The sequence below is a fragment of the Musa acuminata genome, chromosome BXJ3-6 (assembly GCF_036884655.1).
Source record: "Musa acuminata AAA Group cultivar baxijiao chromosome BXJ3-6, Cavendish_Baxijiao_AAA, whole genome shotgun sequence".
Classification (NCBI taxonomy): domain Eukaryota; kingdom Viridiplantae; phylum Streptophyta; class Magnoliopsida; order Zingiberales; family Musaceae; genus Musa; species Musa acuminata.
In genome coordinates, this window is record NC_088354.1 from 33,948,123 (window position 1) to 33,965,976 (window position 17,854).

General features: G+C 39.9%; 2 protein-coding genes across 11 annotated transcripts; one reads left to right on the forward strand and one right to left on the reverse strand.

Moving 5' to 3' along the window:
• Positions 1-1,591: 1,591 nt before the first annotated feature.
• LOC135641602 (inactive protein kinase SELMODRAFT_444075-like) lies at positions 1,592-7,869 on the reverse strand. 2 transcript variants are annotated; one of them, XM_065157105.1, is made up of 10 exons: positions 7,120-7,869; positions 6,390-6,939; positions 5,230-5,384; positions 5,060-5,154; positions 3,845-4,875; positions 3,009-3,169; positions 2,690-2,766; positions 2,467-2,614; positions 2,130-2,279; positions 1,592-2,035 (listed from the first exon to the last, which is right to left on the reverse strand). In XM_065157105.1, exons 2-10 carry the CDS (start codon positions 6,574-6,576, stop codon positions 1,802-1,804), a joined length of 2,238 nt encoding a protein of 745 aa, XP_065013177.1. In that variant the 5' UTR covers positions 6,577-6,939; positions 7,120-7,869; the 3' UTR covers positions 1,592-1,801. The 2 variants fall into 2 exon arrangements, with proteins under 2 accessions (XP_065013177.1, XP_065013178.1); XM_065157106.1 differs by lacking the exons at positions 6,390-6,939; positions 7,120-7,869 and adding an exon at positions 6,189-6,326.
• Positions 7,870-9,951: 2,082 nt separating this feature from the next.
• On the forward strand, positions 9,952-17,763 carry LOC103989139 (uncharacterized). Of its 9 annotated transcripts, none has more exons than XM_018827009.2 (8): positions 9,952-10,109; positions 11,739-12,617; positions 14,752-14,940; positions 15,071-15,162; positions 15,614-15,673; positions 15,762-15,831; positions 16,859-17,062; positions 17,219-17,763. In XM_018827009.2, exons 2-8 carry the CDS (start codon positions 11,916-11,918, stop codon positions 17,600-17,602), a joined length of 1,701 nt encoding a protein of 566 aa, XP_018682554.2. In that variant the 5' UTR covers positions 9,952-10,109; positions 11,739-11,915; the 3' UTR covers positions 17,603-17,763. The 9 variants fall into 9 exon arrangements, with proteins under 9 accessions (XP_018682554.2, XP_009406181.2, XP_009406183.2 ...); XM_009407906.3 differs by having other exon boundaries at positions 11,828-12,617; XM_009407908.3 differs by lacking the exon at positions 9,952-10,109 and adding an exon at positions 10,110-10,243 and having other exon boundaries at positions 11,828-12,617.
• Positions 17,764-17,854: the final 91 nt, after the last annotated feature.

The window sequence follows — 17,854 nt, forward strand, 5'->3', positions numbered from 1 at the left end:
CTGACTTTTGTCAAACATCTATTTAAGATTTTGTTTACCGCAGTAATTGCTAGCCGAGGGATAGATCGATTGTCATTAAACATGTTATAGATTGTTGATAAAATGCAGTCCGAAATTAGATTATGCCATCAAGCAGCTCTCCCCAACTACTACGCTTTAGTAGTTTTAGCAGACCAATGCACGGGGAAATCAGGTAGATTATCCACGAAGAACATGTCATGTTCATGGAGTTTGAGTTAGATCATTTCTAATAGGTTACCAGATAGATATGAAGTGTTGACCTGTCTATCAAGAATCTAACACTTTTTCTATCCTTCATTCTGAACCTAATTCAATGATAACCACAAGATGAAGAGGGAGAAAGAGCTTACTTATTCTATATATAAAGACAGAAAAAATAAAGGAGCCTCCTTCATCGTCTCTCTCTCTCTCTCTCTCTCTCTCTGGCCTCTTTCCAAGCCACCGACCTCATCTAAGGATTTAGCTCCCAACTAAAGGGAGAACAAGAATCTCTTTCTCTCTCTTCACTTCATCCTACAGTATCATACGACACTTGTCGGAGGGCATAGAGTGGCCTCTAAGGCGATTGAACCGATGGACATGCGTGATCGGCTCTGCCCATTATCATGTGGATGGACGAGTGTGTGCGGCACAGCTTTTGATGGGCTGCGAGTGTGATAATTCAGTCATATCAGTGTCGCATCATGCAAGACTCAGAATACAACTCGACGGGTTGCAGCAAACTGTACCTTCCTCTCCCCCGTCTTACGGACGCTACTGCAATTGTGGTTCGATGAATGGACCGGCCGGCTCGCACGCCTGTGCGTTCCCGGTGTCGTGATGTGTGCCAATCGAAGACCAACCTCGGTCACACCGATGTCGCATCGAAGCAGGAAGGAATAGATTTCATGTGACTCGAGAGGACAACACATCCCACTCGAGTCTCGTCCATGTTGGTGGGTGCCATGACCTTACCTCGACACAGCGACTCTCGTGATGTACGCACGCACGCCGCATGGCGTTCCTTCGACGGACATCGTTGGGACAGCGATGCAGCGTTCTCTCGGGCCCGAGAAATCCCACTTATGGTCTTCTGATGGCCTGAAGCCATCCGCTGCACGCGGGCCCTACTTCCACGCTTCCCCATGGGAGAGCGATATTCTCGGGACCCACACGGGGACGAGCATTTCCGCATACGACAGGCGAACGAGACCGAAGCATCGGTGTGTAGAAGATATAAAGAAGATAAAAAAATATCGAAAACATATTAAAAAGCGTGAAGATAAAAAAATAATAATAATGATGACAACGGTTTAATAATTTAGACATAAACATTTTGACCGATGATTTAGACGTAATTGATAGATCCAATATCATGACAAACTAATTGATAGATCCAATGTCATGACAAACAAATAATAGACTACTCCTGCACAAATCAAAGCAAAGAGAGATCTGAAAGATCATGGAAAATCTAAAACTTGTGGGACGATATTCGATCGGTATCGAAGTGGATTGCAGATTTCTACAAAATAATGTAAGATAGGGTGTGTTTGGGTTAGATCAAGAGATCCATCTCCGAACATGAACATAGACATAAAACATGGCTCTCCAATAGCCTAACTTTTCTCAAGAAAGACCAACCTAATTAAGTGCACTGACATATAAATTACAGCCTAATAATGTAACGGCAACAGAGTGGTGAAAAATGCAGCAACAGGAAAAAGAGGAGGAAAGAGGAAACTAGGAGAATACACAATGCGCATGGAAATCTATAAGCATATATATTCTTCTTTCGGCATCAACATCTTCGCATGATACTCTCCCTCTCTCTTTCCCAGGCCGTCCGTAGTGCCTCGTAAGATTTTTTCCCAGCCAAAACCTCTGAAGCCTGTTTCCGGATCGGACTGCTGTGTTGTTGCTGCTGCTGCTGCTGCTCAGGCCACATCCGTCCGCTCTTGTTTCCGTTGGCATATCCAGGGGACAAAGTGTAACTTGAATCCATAATCATGTCACCCTCCAGTATCCTAAGAACCTTCAAACATGAAGGCAAGAACATTAGTACAGAATTAGAAGAAAATGTCACTTTTTTCTTGGATGTCTGGTTTGTGTACCATCATGTAACATACCTGAGACATCCGAGGCCTGGCATGAGGATCGCGTCTAATGCAAAATGATGCTGCATGCAACATGCAGTACACCTCATGTTCGGCATAGTGGTTCCCCAAGCGTGGATCTACAAGCTCATCGATCGCATATTCTTCAAGCAAAGGGCGAGCCTGTTCAAACAATATCAACCAAAGACGACAGATAAGTGATTTAATGCATCAGTAATTCCCACCTAAAACAGAAAGCAAGCATGGTAAAATAAGTAAAGTCATAAATTTAGAGCATAATCAGATATAAAATATAGTATAATGGATGACCACCACAGGAACACAGAATTATGTTCTATTTTCAGCTCACCCATTCGGTCAGGCACTGCTGGCCCTTTGGTCGATTGATATCAACAGCTTTACGTCCGGTGACAAGCTCCAGTAGCACCACTCCAAAGGAATATACATCAGCTTTTTCTGTAATTTGCCCGCTTTGAGCATATTCTGGAGCTAGATATCTACAATAGAAGCACAGAAATAACTTAGATACATTTTTATTTGGTCAAAGATATTTGACTCTGATCCAAGCTTACCCAAAGGTGCCTATTACTCTTGTTTCCACGCCAAGGTCACCATCAGGCTGCCATCTTGCTAAGCCAAAATCACCAACCTTTGTAACACAATAAAGGTTAGATGTTGGAAGCCAATATTTCAAAGATTTAAGAGTAACTGCAGATATATAAAAGACATTACAAATGCTGGAAGATATTATCTTATTAAATTCTTGTAGAGAAACAGGAGAACATGAAATTTGGTTGAGGATATGAGTGTCCTAACAATGATAAGAACCAAACATTTTTGAGGAAAACTGGGACCAAGTATCCTTATAAACACACAATGGGAGGGACATACCAATGGTTCAAAATCATGGGTTATAAGAATATTATTTGGTCTCATGTCCCTGTGAACTATGCAACCAACTCTGCATTCCTCGTGAAGATACCTCAAACCCCGAGCAGCTCCTACAGCGATCTTTTGCCTAGCAGACCATTCTAGTGGTTCTCTACTACGACCTGCAAGCAAAAATGCATAAAATCTTGTACACATCAGAACAGTCCAACGATCTTGGATACTCTCTAAGAAAAACTCTAGACAATCTTTAACATAAATGTTCTTTTGTCCATGGAGAAAAACTACATCTACACATACAAGTTATCTCTTGCACAAAGCTATGAATGTAAATTAGCAAGCAATTTAAATAATCCAAAGCACAGTTGTCTTCATCTCAGCATTGCACTATGTAACTTAAATATCGTGTAAATTACCTCAGTGCCAGTTAATAAACAACTGATAAGTACTTGAGGCCACCTCATCCATCAATTGATTAAAATTTCCAGAAATACATTGTCCAATTATATGTAACATAAACAACTTTAGGAGGGCTTTACGAGAGCCTTTGTTTACAAATATTTGACACTCAAGTGAAACCACATTACTTTATATCCATATTCCATGGCTACGATGCATTTATAGCTCAATAAAGTGTGTCCCGAAGCACTAAGATTGTCAAAAATTGACTTAAGAAGATAACTAATTTCCTCAGGCAATTCTTTCTATATAACCAAGACAGATTATATGGTAAGATTGTACTGGGGCAAAACATGAATGCCAGAAGTTCCACTTAGACTTTGTTCCTCAGATCTACCATTAATAGTTAACAAAAGAGTATATATGTCTAAAGTAATTACCATAAAGATGAGCATCCAAAGAGCCATTGCAAATATATTCATAAACCAGCAACCTTCTCCTGTCTTCAACACAGAATCCGATTAACATCACAACATTGCGATGTTGTGCACAGCTTAGAACTTCTACCTCCGAGCAGAATTCTTGATCACCCTGGGAGCTAGCAAGTTTATGTTGCTTGACCGCAATTGCTTGACCATCTGGTAGGACACCTCGATGCACAGATCCAAATCCACCCTCAGCCAAGAAGTTTGCCTGGGAAAATCCACCAGTAGCAAGTTCCAGTTCTGAATAGCTGAACCACCTAGGAGGCTTTCCGAACACAGGTGCCTTGTGCTGACATATTGAACATAGAGGAGGTGGTCCTGGAGGTGCATTTCTAGATAGAGAAATTGCTTCTCTGACATTCCCACTGAAGTTTATTTCTGATCTGTAACTCAGAGAACCAATTCCAGCTTCTCTATCCAACTTAGAAAATTTATCCAACAGGGCTTTGGCTGTAGATATACGGGCCTTGGTATCAAGTGCTTGCGATACTTCTTGAATCTCTTTTGAAGACGGGCGGGCACTGCCAAAAATATCAGCCATCCATGGCTGAAAATTTGTTCGTGCAGGACTTGAACACCCACTGTCAGAATCAGAGGTAGATAAATCTAAATTCCTGATTTCTTTTGCACTTACATGCTCCTCTTTCTTAATGGCACCAATTGTTTCGGTGGCAAAAAATGGGGAAGTTCCAGGATCTGAGCTTGACACTGAGAATGTCCCAGCTTCAGTCGTAGTAAATGATGTCTCCACTTCGGGACTACTAGTTGGCGTCACAGCTGGACCTCTGATAGAATTTTGAGAATCTTTTGTGTCATTAGAAATCTTTGGCGTATCTAACTCAGAAGGCAATTGACGAGGAAACTGGGGCTCTGCTTCATGGGATCCTACTAAATTCAATCGAAGAACTTTAGGTTGAGAACGCTTCATAACCACTATGTTGCATTGTAGTTCATCAATGCAATGCTTCTCTTCATGCTTGAGCTGTCTACGGAAAGCAGTAGCAACCAGAAATCAGAAGAGGCAAGCAATAGTACAAGTATCTCTATCATTGGGCATAAACTACTTACAACATCAAATAAATTACAAAGAAAAATCTCACAGATTGATAAGAAGATTCCTGTTCTCGTTATTAAATACACACAAGGGAAAAGGTTCAAATGAATTATTACTTGTCCAGTACAACCCAGCTTGCCAGAACTCGTCTGGACTCCGCAGCCACTGCACCAGAAGGTGATCCAGAAACAGTCTTTATCTTGACACTTATCTACAAAGAAAAGGAAGAGCATGTTTACCAATAAAATCAAAGGAAGATCAAATGGCAATAACATGCACAACCTACCTTATTTGAATCATAAATGTCATGAAGTTGCAACATCATTTGAGAACAAGAATCAGTTATATCAGATTTCTGTTCCAAAGCAGTACCAGATTGGGACTTCCTGTGGCCACTGGCGCAGTCCCCAGCAAATCTTGGGAAACCCCATAGTTTTCTACCTGAAAGGATAAAAAAAAATTAATAAAGCGTTACTCCAAAGAACATTCCAAGACATGATAGAAGATAACACATTAGTAGCAGTCTTAGAAATGAAAGCATACAAATAATGCAAACCATGCTCAGAAATGAAAGCATACCCAAACCCACAAAAGCACAAAAGCAAAAATAGTTCAGATGCAATGTCCTTAATGATGCAATGATTTGCTCGATGGACATATAACCAGTTTCAGGTGTTATTCATAACATAACATAATTAACTCTAGCAATATAGAAGATCAAGTCCCTCACATTGACATCTAGGAAAACAAAGAATCTCAAAGTGATTTCTTCGTATTACACTTTTTTATTCCAGGAATCATGATGCAGAATTAATAGTCACCAATACTATCATAGGTATAACAAACTGTGTGATGTTTAACAACCAAATTCCGAAAAAAAATATAAGCTTCTGTGCTTATTCATAATGAGTAAGGTAGGACTCAGACCCCAAATCTATACAAATATGCACCAATCCACCTGCGACCAAACCTTCCAAATAAATAATTAAGTCATCTGACAGGAACCAATAAAAAAAAACGATGTAGCTGTCGCAGAAAGTACCCAAAATGAACAGCAAACTCTTAACAGGGCAGTGATGAAGACATCAGGACTTACAAGAATATTCACTAGGGCCGATGCAAAGAACTCTTGGAAGATTCTTAATATACAACGGAAAAGAATCAAAACAAAAGAAAAGAAAAAAAAGTAGGGAAAACGAGCATCGAAGAGACAAAGATAAACAAACAGAGTTGGATGACTGATACCAGAACTGTGGGGTGGAACCACAACCAAAAGCATTATGCAATCACCAGGCTGAACAACATGCGTTAAAGCCCATGCAAAGAACTCTTGGAAGATTCTTAATATACAACGGAAAAGAATCAAAACAAAAGAAAAGAAAAAAAAGTAGGGAAAACGAGCATCGAAGAGACAAAGATAAACAAACAGAGTTGGATGACTGATACCAGAACTGTGGGGTGGAACCACAACCAAAAGCATTATGCAATCACCAGGCTGAACAACATGCGTTAAAGCCCATACAAGGGCTGTCTTCGGGATTTCTTTCGAGGCCTTGACCGCAACAACAACCTTCTCAGAAGCATCGAGGCCCTTAGCGGCTTTCCCCCGCTTGTGCTGCTGGCTGGAACTCATCTCTCCTCTAAATTAGAGCGAAACCTTCCTGACTAGGCGTTTGCCCTCATAGCATCATCTCAGAAGGCAGAACTGTTCGTCAGAGTCGCAACGGAGAAGATAGAGGAAGCAGAAGAAGAAAAGGTGTCTTTGCCTTCACTAATACACTGATTCGACCAGGCGAACGCAGATAACATGGATCTGAACCCACACCAACTGTCGTTTCCGGTGTTTAAAGCAATCACGAGAAAAAGACACTTTTGACCTACCCGGATGAAACGAGGTGCAGTCACTTTGACCAACCGCAGAAATACATCTTTTTTCCCTGTTCAGCGCCACCCCGTTCACTGTGTTCCTGAATACTCCACTGTTCGTCGATCCCACCTGCATCAAAATCTGGTTATTCTCATCTGCCTCATATACACAAGACGTTGTAAAGAAATAGAAAAACCGAATACTACTTAAATACAGATGAAGCGGTGATTTCTCGTTGAAAAGGAGGTCCTTTTCCGAAGTAGAGGGGGAGAGGAGGGATCAAAGCTCTGTTCTCGTGAATGTACTCACTGCTTTTTTCGCAAGGAAACCGACAAGAAAAAGTGGATCTAGTACAGTAACACACTCTTTGAACTCTCAAATCAGATGACAAAAACCCTAGCAAACTTCAAAGAGCCTCTTCGCACCCCCGAGTCGGAAATCAGTTCAGGAAGTCGACAAAAGTCGTCGAGCAAATATTTTGAACACTCGTAGTGGCGACGATCTCAAAAGAAAAGAATCTCCCTTTTTACCGTAATCTGTAATTCAAACTTCTCCAGAAATCCAAACCTCGACGATTGACAGCCGCCAAATGATTCAGAACCAAAGCGACGATGATATATCTTAGAAGTCGCGCACAACAGCCTCCGAATTCTTCGAGCGTCCAAAAAGGGCCTGCTAAGAAGCGACCCTTAGATACCTCGAGATGCTAGACATGAACCCTGACCTCCACTAAGGCGTCGAAATCCATTAAGATCCAAACTTTTCCTTCTTTCGCCTCGCATAACGCCGTTCCTCCCCGAATCCGCGCCGTAATACTCCTCAAATCAACCCAGGAGACCCGACAAATCCGGCCGGAGGCCCAAGAAAAGAGCGAACCGTGAAGCTTCCAAATCGAGATCTCTGCCCACCAGATGAGCCCAAACGAAGAAAACTCCAAATGAGTGAGCCCTAATCCTAAACTCCAACGCCGAAAAGAGAAAAGAGATCCGAAAAAATGCGAGGTCTCGATCAATACAAGGAACAACGCAACAAAAAAAGGAAATCCCTCCCAAAAATCCTCTCCTTCTTTAACTTCTTCAAATTAAACGCCTCTTCCGTGCTCTCATCACTGCGCATCGCCGCCGCACAGTTCGCTTACCGAAATACCCCTCCTTCTCTACCATTTTACCAAACCTACCCCCTTCCTTAACATAACGACCGACATCTTGAATTTTCCCTCAATTCCTACTTAATTATTATTTTTCGATCCCTTTTAATATGTTAATTTTATATTCCTGTCAAATTAACATTTTTTCTCATAAATAATAATAATATAATATCAACATTAATCATCCAACAATTCACCGGAGAGGGGGGAAATTGGCCGTGGGTCCCAACCATTTTGACCGGAGGTTTGGACCACCAAATTGGGTAAGAACTGTTCGAGTCACAATGGCGCAATTCTCTACGCACAGGCACAGGTCATGTGGGGTCCAAACTCCTGTCCTCAGATCGTGACTCGTGGGTTCACCCGAGCGGTCCCGGTGCGAGAACATGATGCCCGCTGCCACCCTGTGCCTTTGATCAGACGCTGGGCCAGGTCGGGTACACCTGATCGTTTCCTGTACTGCCTTTCATGTGATTAGGTGTTCGGATGTCAGTCGACCTGCCAACTTTGCAGATCGTGTGCTCTTCGTTATTTGCATCAAATGTGTTTTTGCATCTGATTAATACAACCCTAATCTCAATTAAATGATCGCCATAGAAATTTGTCTTTTTGGGAAAGACGAATCGTACGTGCGACGCCACCAGTGGCCAAAACTTCCCGCGCACAGCGAAACCGAACCGAACCGAACGAACGTTTGGGGATATGTCCGTAAATAACGCCGACACTGGTGGGCTTCTGTGGAACCCCAAAGCCCACATGGTGGCGCCCTTCTCGACGACGACAGTCCATTCATATAATAAAATAATAATAATAATGATAATAATAATAAGATGGAGCCCACCGAATTCGAGACGTTCGATCGCCATCTTTCGTTATTTTATTGCTGAATAGTTTAAATGCGTGGAGTTTGTCCTCTTTTGGTGCGTTACGTTAATAATTGCGGAATGAGGCACGTTATAATGCGAGACGTGCAGAAACCAAAGACGACGACAATATACAATACATGAGGCTTTGGTGATAGGTTGTTGGCATTCGCTCACACCCAAAGGCTTAATTTGTTTGCTTCTTCTAAGCAGTGGGGTTTTGGACAGCGACGCAGGTTTTGTGTCATTGAAGTCGTGTAACACAGCGGATTAGAAAGCTGAGAGATGAAGACAAGAAGAAGAAGAAGAAGAGGTCACGCTGATTGACACTGTAGCTGCTACAGGAGGCATGATCTTGAGATCCGTCTTGCAGTACCTGGAACTGATCGCTAACATGTTTTTACCGCTCATCAGATCGGCTTCGTCGTGACGGAGGAGAAGTCAAGGTGACGACCACGAGGAGGAATGTGAGGAACAAGCAAGCGTGCTGCGCTGACTCGGTCAGGCGACATCCATGGCCCAGGTCGTGCAAGAAGAGGGGCGAGAGCGTATGCATGCATGATTGAGAGAAGAAGGAGACAGTCACAAGCAACGAACTGCCACATAAATGCCAATAAACACCACCTCAAGCGGCCATAAATATTCCCAACAAGTGAGGCCAAAATCCAGAGCGAGTTTGGTCTGCAATTAATGTGTGCATCGGTGTTCTCTGACAGAGATAACAGTTCTAACTTTGGATCCCAGGGTCCTCCCACGGCCTACGAGTCATAGCAAACATGCAGCTTCTTCCTGTGAGTTATTGATTGCATCAACCACCAGAAACTCCAAACCTGTAAAGTCCATTAATGGTGCAGTGTCCCCATCCTGTGAGGTCTTTCGGGTATCAGAAGAGACAACAGGTATCCACTGGGTTAGATATCTATGATCTATGTGGCACGCTGTGTACGTGAGCAGACCCGCTCGGCCTGATTGGTATCTGATAAGACCGGCCCGGTCCGGATATAAACCAAGTCTAATTTTGCGGCCTGAGCTAATTGGGCCGGATCCAAGTTTAAAGAACCGGCCCATCACCTTCGGTTGGATCGCCATATTAACAGATCATACACCGTGGAAAACCGTGGACGGCGGCAAGACGTTGGTGCCCTTGATTCCCTGGGACACTTTGTGCAGGATCCATGGAGCTAGCCGCCCGTTACATGCCACGTAGCTGATGTAGGAACAGATTGCGTCAGGTTCGCTCGAAAGCCCAGACTCGGCTGCAGCGGTCGGTTCTCCGGCTACCCTTCCCTGTAACGGCCCTAAAACTCGGTGCCCTTTGGTTTCTTTTCTTGATCGTTTCTCCCTTGCTTTTAGGGCTTATTTTCTTCTTCCCGTGTAACGATGCTGTTATGCGTCCTCACTCGGTTGGACTTCAGGGAGAGAGGTGTGGATGTTTTGGTTGAGCGAATTGTATATTTATGCTCTTGAATTTTCTTTGGTATCATGATGTTGCGGTAAATTTCGAACTGATTCGGTAGATTCCGCGATTTATGCTATTGAGCTGAGATTTGCTGGTACGTTCACTTGCAGATGAGTTCTTTTTTAGGTGTTCTTATATCTAATCTAATTTTTCCCATCCTCCGGTTCCTGGAATGTAATATCGGGCGTGTTTGTGTTTCTTTATTGGTATCAAGAGTTTCCAATTAAAGATGATATTATTTAGTTAATAATTTTGACACAATAAAGTTCGGTGGATTATTTGTTCCTGCAGATATGCGTGTAGATCAAAGTAACAATAAAACACAAAGGAGAGAGCCAGATTTGAGCAAGAGTTCATATTTAAAGCTAACTGTTGTCTCGATCATCATTCTCTTGTTGTTATTGACGTCGTCGTTGTTATTTACCCTGTTCTGAGAAATGGACAGGCGTTGAAACACGGCTCACAAGACCTCAGAAAGTCATCCTTGACCACTAGGAGGGTACAAAACCGGTTTAGGAGGCCTCTTTTCAAGCCCAAATATCTCTCCAAGGGAGAACCATCCACCATGGAAATGAGATAATGCACATCTTACCTATAGTGGGGATAGACTAGAATGTAAAGGAGAGATTGTCTCTATATAAATCATCTGTTGCTTGATCTTCAATTTGGATGATAAATATACCAAGGGGTTGCAGTTAGAAATGTCTTGAAGCACCTGAGAATATTTCCTTTATGTTTTGATTCCCGTTAGAGATATTCTTCACTTATCAATTCTTATATAAAATGGTGTAAAAGCAAATAGGATGTTTCCACCTGTTCATTGTGCAATATAAAGTGAAATAATATAGAACCAGCTTCTATTATTAAGCAGTTTTTCAACGGTACAAAGGTTGGAATATCACAATTTTAGTTTGTCGACCTTGGGACATCATTGAAGAATTTTCCCTAGATGTAGAAACATCTGTTTGGAGAAACGTGTTTCTCTTATGATTTTACAGGACGCCTATAGGCACTTCCAGATTTGATTCACACTCTGAATTATATCTTTTTTCTTATGTTTCTATATGTATTTTAAAATTTCAACTGCAATTGCTTATTGTTAATCTGACCATATCTTTTAGTTTGTAACTGCAAGTGCATGGGACTGTCATTATGAGAATTTTTGGAGATGGGTCTTGGGGAAAATGTATTATTGCTTCATTATGACATTGGTATTATTGCCTCAAAATAACAATTTAGCATAAGGGGTTCAAATGTAGATTGATCCGCTCTAGCCCCCACAGGAGTGAGAGTGTCTTTTTCTATATTCTTGGGTTGGAGTTGCTTAAGTAGTTTTTCAAATATTAATCCAATTATGGGCCAAGCTATTGTGGTGATTCTTTTACCAAACTTCAGCTTAATTAGGGGTTCTATATGATTTGCGAGCTGTGATATTGAATTTTATCCATATATGATGCAGGTTGTTTTCCTCTTCTGAATTTGTATACACATTTATAGAGTATCCATGAACTGTTATCCTGGTTTGATCATACAATATTCTTTGCACAGACAAATAGACGTATCTTGGAGATAATCATGTGCAAGATCCAGTGAAGTTCAATTGTAGAAATTCGTGAGTTCCTTTTTACAACCAAAAATGAGCAACATGGATGACCACAATTCAGCTGGCAAAGGCAGTAAGATTAAGAAGCAAGAAGTGAATAAGGTCCATGCAAGCAAGGATGGCACTCCATGGGGTGACCTATGGACAGAAGGGCTTTTATGTGCTTTTGAGTTTGTTCGGAGTCACAAATCAGCAAGTTCTGATAAATCCACTTTAAGGACTCATGTTACATGGAAAAAGAATAATCTAAATTCAAGGAAGCAAGTAAACAAATTAGAATCAGATACTATTTCTGTCCAATATATGGATGATGCTGAATCCATCTCTCCAATCAGCCTGAACCATAATGATGCCACCTTAGATGTTGATGAAGTTCCTCAATCTGATGACTCAAAAGATAAAACCAAGTACCTCAGAAGATCACAAGGTGGTCACTGGGTTCCTATTGGATGGGCAAGAATTTCAGAACTAGTCCAGATGGTCCAAGCTGATGCCAGCTGGGCTTCACACCAAATATATGTTCCTGATGATGAGGATGATTTTACTGTTGCTGATGTTGCAGCTCCATACTGGGAACGTCCAGCAGGATCAACATGGTGGTGCCATGTAACTGCTGGCCATCACTTTGTTGATGCATGGCTAAGTAACGCTCAATGGTTGCATCCAGCTATCAGTATTGCTTTGAGAGATGAAAGCCGTCTTATTAGCGAAAAAATGAAGCATCTTTTGTATGAGGTGATTGTTACCCAATGCCTTAGCTGCTTGCTCACACAAAATAGTACCTCTGTTTTCTATTTAAATATATATTTTCACACTTCTCATAAGTAGCTTGCTTGTGCACTATACAATGCATAGACATTCTCATTTATAACATCTCCAGGGAGGTATCCTTAATTCCTTGAAGAATAAAATGTCTTTTTGTTGTTCTAGAAGCAAAGTTGTCAGGTTAAATGATTATAGCTGCATTGTTCATTTTTTGTAACTCCTAGCAGGCACACTGATGTTAGTGATGGCAGAGATGGATATATAAAATCTGATCATTTTGTAAAGAAGTGTCTATAGACTAGCAGGCAACAGCTAATTTACCACAAATTTTGATTCTTCATATTGATTGTGTCTCTAAATATTAAAAAGGAAGTTATATTAAATTTGTCAAATGCACTTTCTCCCATCTATATGGGGCTTTCTTAGGATATTAGTGTACACGAGATCATTCATTACTTTTATTGATAAGGATAAGTGTTCAGCTCTGGTATTTGGTACTCAAGAGGCTATAGGGACTCTTAGATACAAATACAGTCATGTGGAATCTTTGATACACCTGGAGGAATTGAGTAAATATGTCCATACAAATATTTTCAAATGGTTAGGTTGTGAACAACTTGTTTTTCTTCTACACTAAGTTGTATCTTGGAGACTTGGACTAGTACAAATGATAGACAGGATTTGTGTCTCATGTCAAAAGTAAAACCCAGGAAATTGAATCATAGAGCTTGGGCGAGCATGTACTTCTTTTACAAGATTAAGCTACAACAATCAGCAAGACTTGGTTGTCCCACTTTGTCCTTAACTCCTAGGAGTGCAATGAGATTGGACCTAAAATAAAACAACACAGAGTATTATAAACATAATTCTAGCCCTTCATATGCTAAGCATTGATATTAATTTTTAGCCCTCATCACGGGATCAAACTATCATGGCTTGTTCTTCAACACTTAAAACATACAAGTCTAATTATTCTTGAAAATTATAATATTTAACTTAAGCTCGATTTCTAATTTGTACAACATATTATCTTGTGCACTTATGGTAACTTCATATTACATTCTGCATTCTTAAAGTAAATTCTGATTAAAACTACAAATCAGTGACCATCTTGACCTCATCCATCTAATCTATTACAATATACAAATTAGATGAACATAACAAAGTAGATAAATTATACTTCCCTAGCCAATATGCTCTTTAAAGGTAAAAGGCTTGTGGTATTACATCTACATACATAAATATATCTTGGTGATAGATACAGTTGTAATTGATATTTTGATCTTCAAGCTCTAGTTCATATGTCAGCCACGTTCCTGAATGTAGAAGTTTATTAATTTGTTCAACTGAAATGAAGTTAACCAAGTGATCATAGAGAAAATCATAAGAAGATATATGGAAATGAAATGTGGATCTTTTTATGCCTATGTAAAATTTTATGCAGCTCTGTACTTTGGCTTGTTTGATATGAATAGAATAAAATGTTTCATGGTTGTACATGAAGATGTATCTTCAATTAATAACTGTGATATCTGTTGTTTTATGGAGGCAATTGATTTCATATGGTACTTCGCCAGACAATCATCATGTACTAAGTTGTTTTACTTGATTGAGCTTTTCTCTTAGATTAATGTTATGATCGTACATAAAAGAGCTGCATTCTAGTTCCATAAAATTTCGTATTATCTTTTGTAATGACTATGGATTTGTTTACTTGATAAACTTCATTTTAGTTGGACAAATTGATAGAATTTGTACTTAAGTTCAGGAAAGAGGTTAATTTATGAACTAGACTTGGAATATTGAATTATCAAGTATCAATTACAATGGTACGTCACCAAGATGTAATCATATTCCTAGACCTAGATGAAATATTACAAGTTCTCTTGACTTCAATGAGCATATTAACTAGAGATTGCCTATTTCGTTATGTTCACAGTTGTACACAAAGTTTTATCTTGAAGTATTATTTATGATGTCTGCTATTATGTGATGGCAGTTGCTATTATTTGGTATTTAGCCAGATAATCATCAAATACTGAATTGTTTTACTTGATTGAACATTTTCTCTCATATTAATGTTTTGATGGTGCTAGCTATATAGATCCCAGTTAGGGTCGCCGGTGGGCTACTATTTGAGCTTTTGGGTCAGTCAGTTGGTGATCCATATCGTGAAGAAGATGACATACCCATTGTTCTCCGGTCTTGGCAAGCACAAAACTATTTAGTAACTGCACTACATGTCAAAGGCTCTGCATCAAATATTAATGTGCTTGGCATAACTGAAGTTCAGGTATGTTTTTCTTTGTGGACGACATGTTTGTTTTTTATTTGATTCAATGGGCCATGGATAGTATTAGATCTTTTATCTAAACCTCATGTCATAGAGTCATAGTTAAGCATAATGGTCCAACGATATGCAGGAGCTGCTTCTGGCTGGTGGAAGCATGGCACCTAAGTCAGTTCATGAAGTCATAGCACATTTAGCTAGCCGCCTTTCGCGGTGGGATGATAGGTATTGTAAATTATGTTCCCATTTTCCATCCTCCCCTTTCCTCCTTCCCATCATGGATCGATCAACTAAAGTTCTTTAACCATTAAATAGTCCATGATCAGAATAATTTGCTAGGAACATTAGCTGGTTCTTGTTCCTTTGTCATGTTTTTTTTATCTGTCTGCGGTTCCAGTTATTATCAGTAGATTTACAGTTGTTTGTGGATCTACGGGTTCAGTTGAATTGATATTGTAGAGTCTAAAGCTTGTAGGCAAGAATATTCTTAAAGCCACTTGAGAAAGACACATTTGCAGATTTACTCTTTAGTCACTTTTGATGTTTAATTTGTTTATTGAGCTATTAAAACTTCTACTCAGCATATGGTATTCCTCTTCTTTGCAATTTATTGTTTTGTGGTTTTGGAGCTATTTGATAGCTAAAGATCGTGACACAACTTTTTTATGTGCTTTAGATTATTTCGGAAATATGTGTTTGGAGCAGCAGATGAAATTGAGTTGAAGTTTGTAAATAGGTTGTCATACATCTGTATCCTTGGTCTATTAATCATGGTTTATTCAACAGTATTTTGGCAGTTATTCATGTATTTTTCCTGTCACCAGGAGAAATCATGAAGATTTGAATCTGCTAAGTATCATACTGAACCAAGAAATTAGAAGGTTGGCAACTCAGGTATAAAGCCCATGCTTTTCCAATTGGTTTGAGCTTTTTGCCTTGCTTTTACCATATGAAACCTCAAACTGCCATTATAAGTCTGCTTTATAAATTCCTTTCTTGCTCTCTCTCTTGTTAACAGCTGTTGTCTGCATAAACATTTCTGAATATGGATGCTGAACTTACTAACTTTTGAAAGTGATAAAAAGTGATCTATCTTTAGACATTAAGTTAGATGAGAGTCACGACAACGGAGGAGACCAATCCAATGACTTGGTGCAAAAAAGGACAATTTAGTTTCTACTTTGAGGATTATATTTCTTTCATTGGAGAAACTAAAATTTTGTTTCTGTAAAATAGATTGTGAATCTGCACATGCCAGTGAAATGGCTAAGGATTTAAAAGATGATGTTCTTATGCTGTTAGTTCTAATTTCTGATGAAGCATGACCTAGGCTTGAAATCCTTGAGAGGATGATCCTTGTTTTTTTTTCGAGTGGAAGCTTGCTTTTCTCGCTTCTTATCTTAAGTCCTATTAGGTTATAGATAGGCTTGGGGCAATCTTTTTAAGTACTAGAAATCACATAGAGAGTTTCAAGATCTCAAAAGAGTAAACTCTTCTGTCTTAAATTACTTTACTATATATGGCATACTATAAGCCCTAGAGGTTGTATCGCTGGATAACATATTAATTTTTGAACTTATGGTCCTGAAAACTTATTTCAAGGAGAGGTTTCATGTTATGACTTAGTATTGATATAGGATTAAATAGGAGGATTAAATCAAACTTGCTGTTTATTGAGGCAAAACAGGGACCCATTGTTTGTCTACTAGAAGAATGATTGAAGTTGATTCTTTGTGCCAGTTCAAAAATCTGTTATAATCACAAGTAGTTCTAGGAATCTTTTCCAAATAGTGTGGTATTTGATCTATAAAAGTACTTATCATGATAGTTGTTGCGGTGCTGTAGTTTATTTTGAAATTTTTCTAAAAATTAACTTTTGAGAGTTCAATTAAAGCTAGTAGATAATTGGTCTGGCTGGCAGGTTATTAGAGTTAAATGGTCATTGCATGCTAGAGAGGAGATAATTTTTGAGCTTCTGCATCATTTGAGGGGAAATGCCACGAAAATTATGTTAGAGGGAATTAAGAAGAGCACAAGAGAGATGTTGGAAGAGCAAGAAGCTGTCCGTGGACGGTTGTTCACAATTCAGGATGTTATGCAGAACACTGTACGTGCATGGCTGCAGGTACACCTTTTGACAGTGTTTGTTGTAATCTTGCTCATCTCCACCCACCTCTCTTGTTCGGTTTGTACAATGTTGCATGAGCATAACAATCTTATAGGTTTAGATGCAGTTCATACTTCCAAACTCTCTGACCTTCTTGCATCTGATCTGATTCAGGACAGAAGCCTCCGCATTACCCATAATTTGACCATTTTTGGTGGTTGTGGTCTTGTTCTTTCGATAATAACTGGTCTTTTTGGGATCAACGTGGACGGGATACCAGGGGCTACGAGTTCACCGTATGCTTTCAGCTTGTTTGCGGGAGTTCTTTTCTTCGTAGGAATCGCTCTAATTGGACTTGGACTGCTATACCTTGGACTACAAAATCCAATCACTGAAGAAAAGGTTCAAGTGAGGAAGTTGGAACTCCAGCAACTGGTTTCTATGTTCCAGCATGATGCGGAAACTCATGCAAAGGTCAGAGAAGCCATCACAAGGCATAGCCTGCCTCCAACTGCTGCAGACACACTCCCTGAAGCTGGTTACGTTCTTATACCATGAAAGGGTTATCATCATCAGAAGAAGAGAAGTTTCCACTCTGTTTATAACTGTTTTGATCAATATACTTTTTGAGGTTGAAATTATAATGTGATATGAAGCAGTTGTAATTCGATGAAAGCAAGAATCAATGTCTCTTCAAAGAAGGATGCTTCTCTTGCTTACATGTGTGTTCATGTGTGTGGACCGTTAAATACCGATCCGTAGGTATTGGGCCAGACAAAATTGCATTTCATTAGTCCATATATTAAGAGG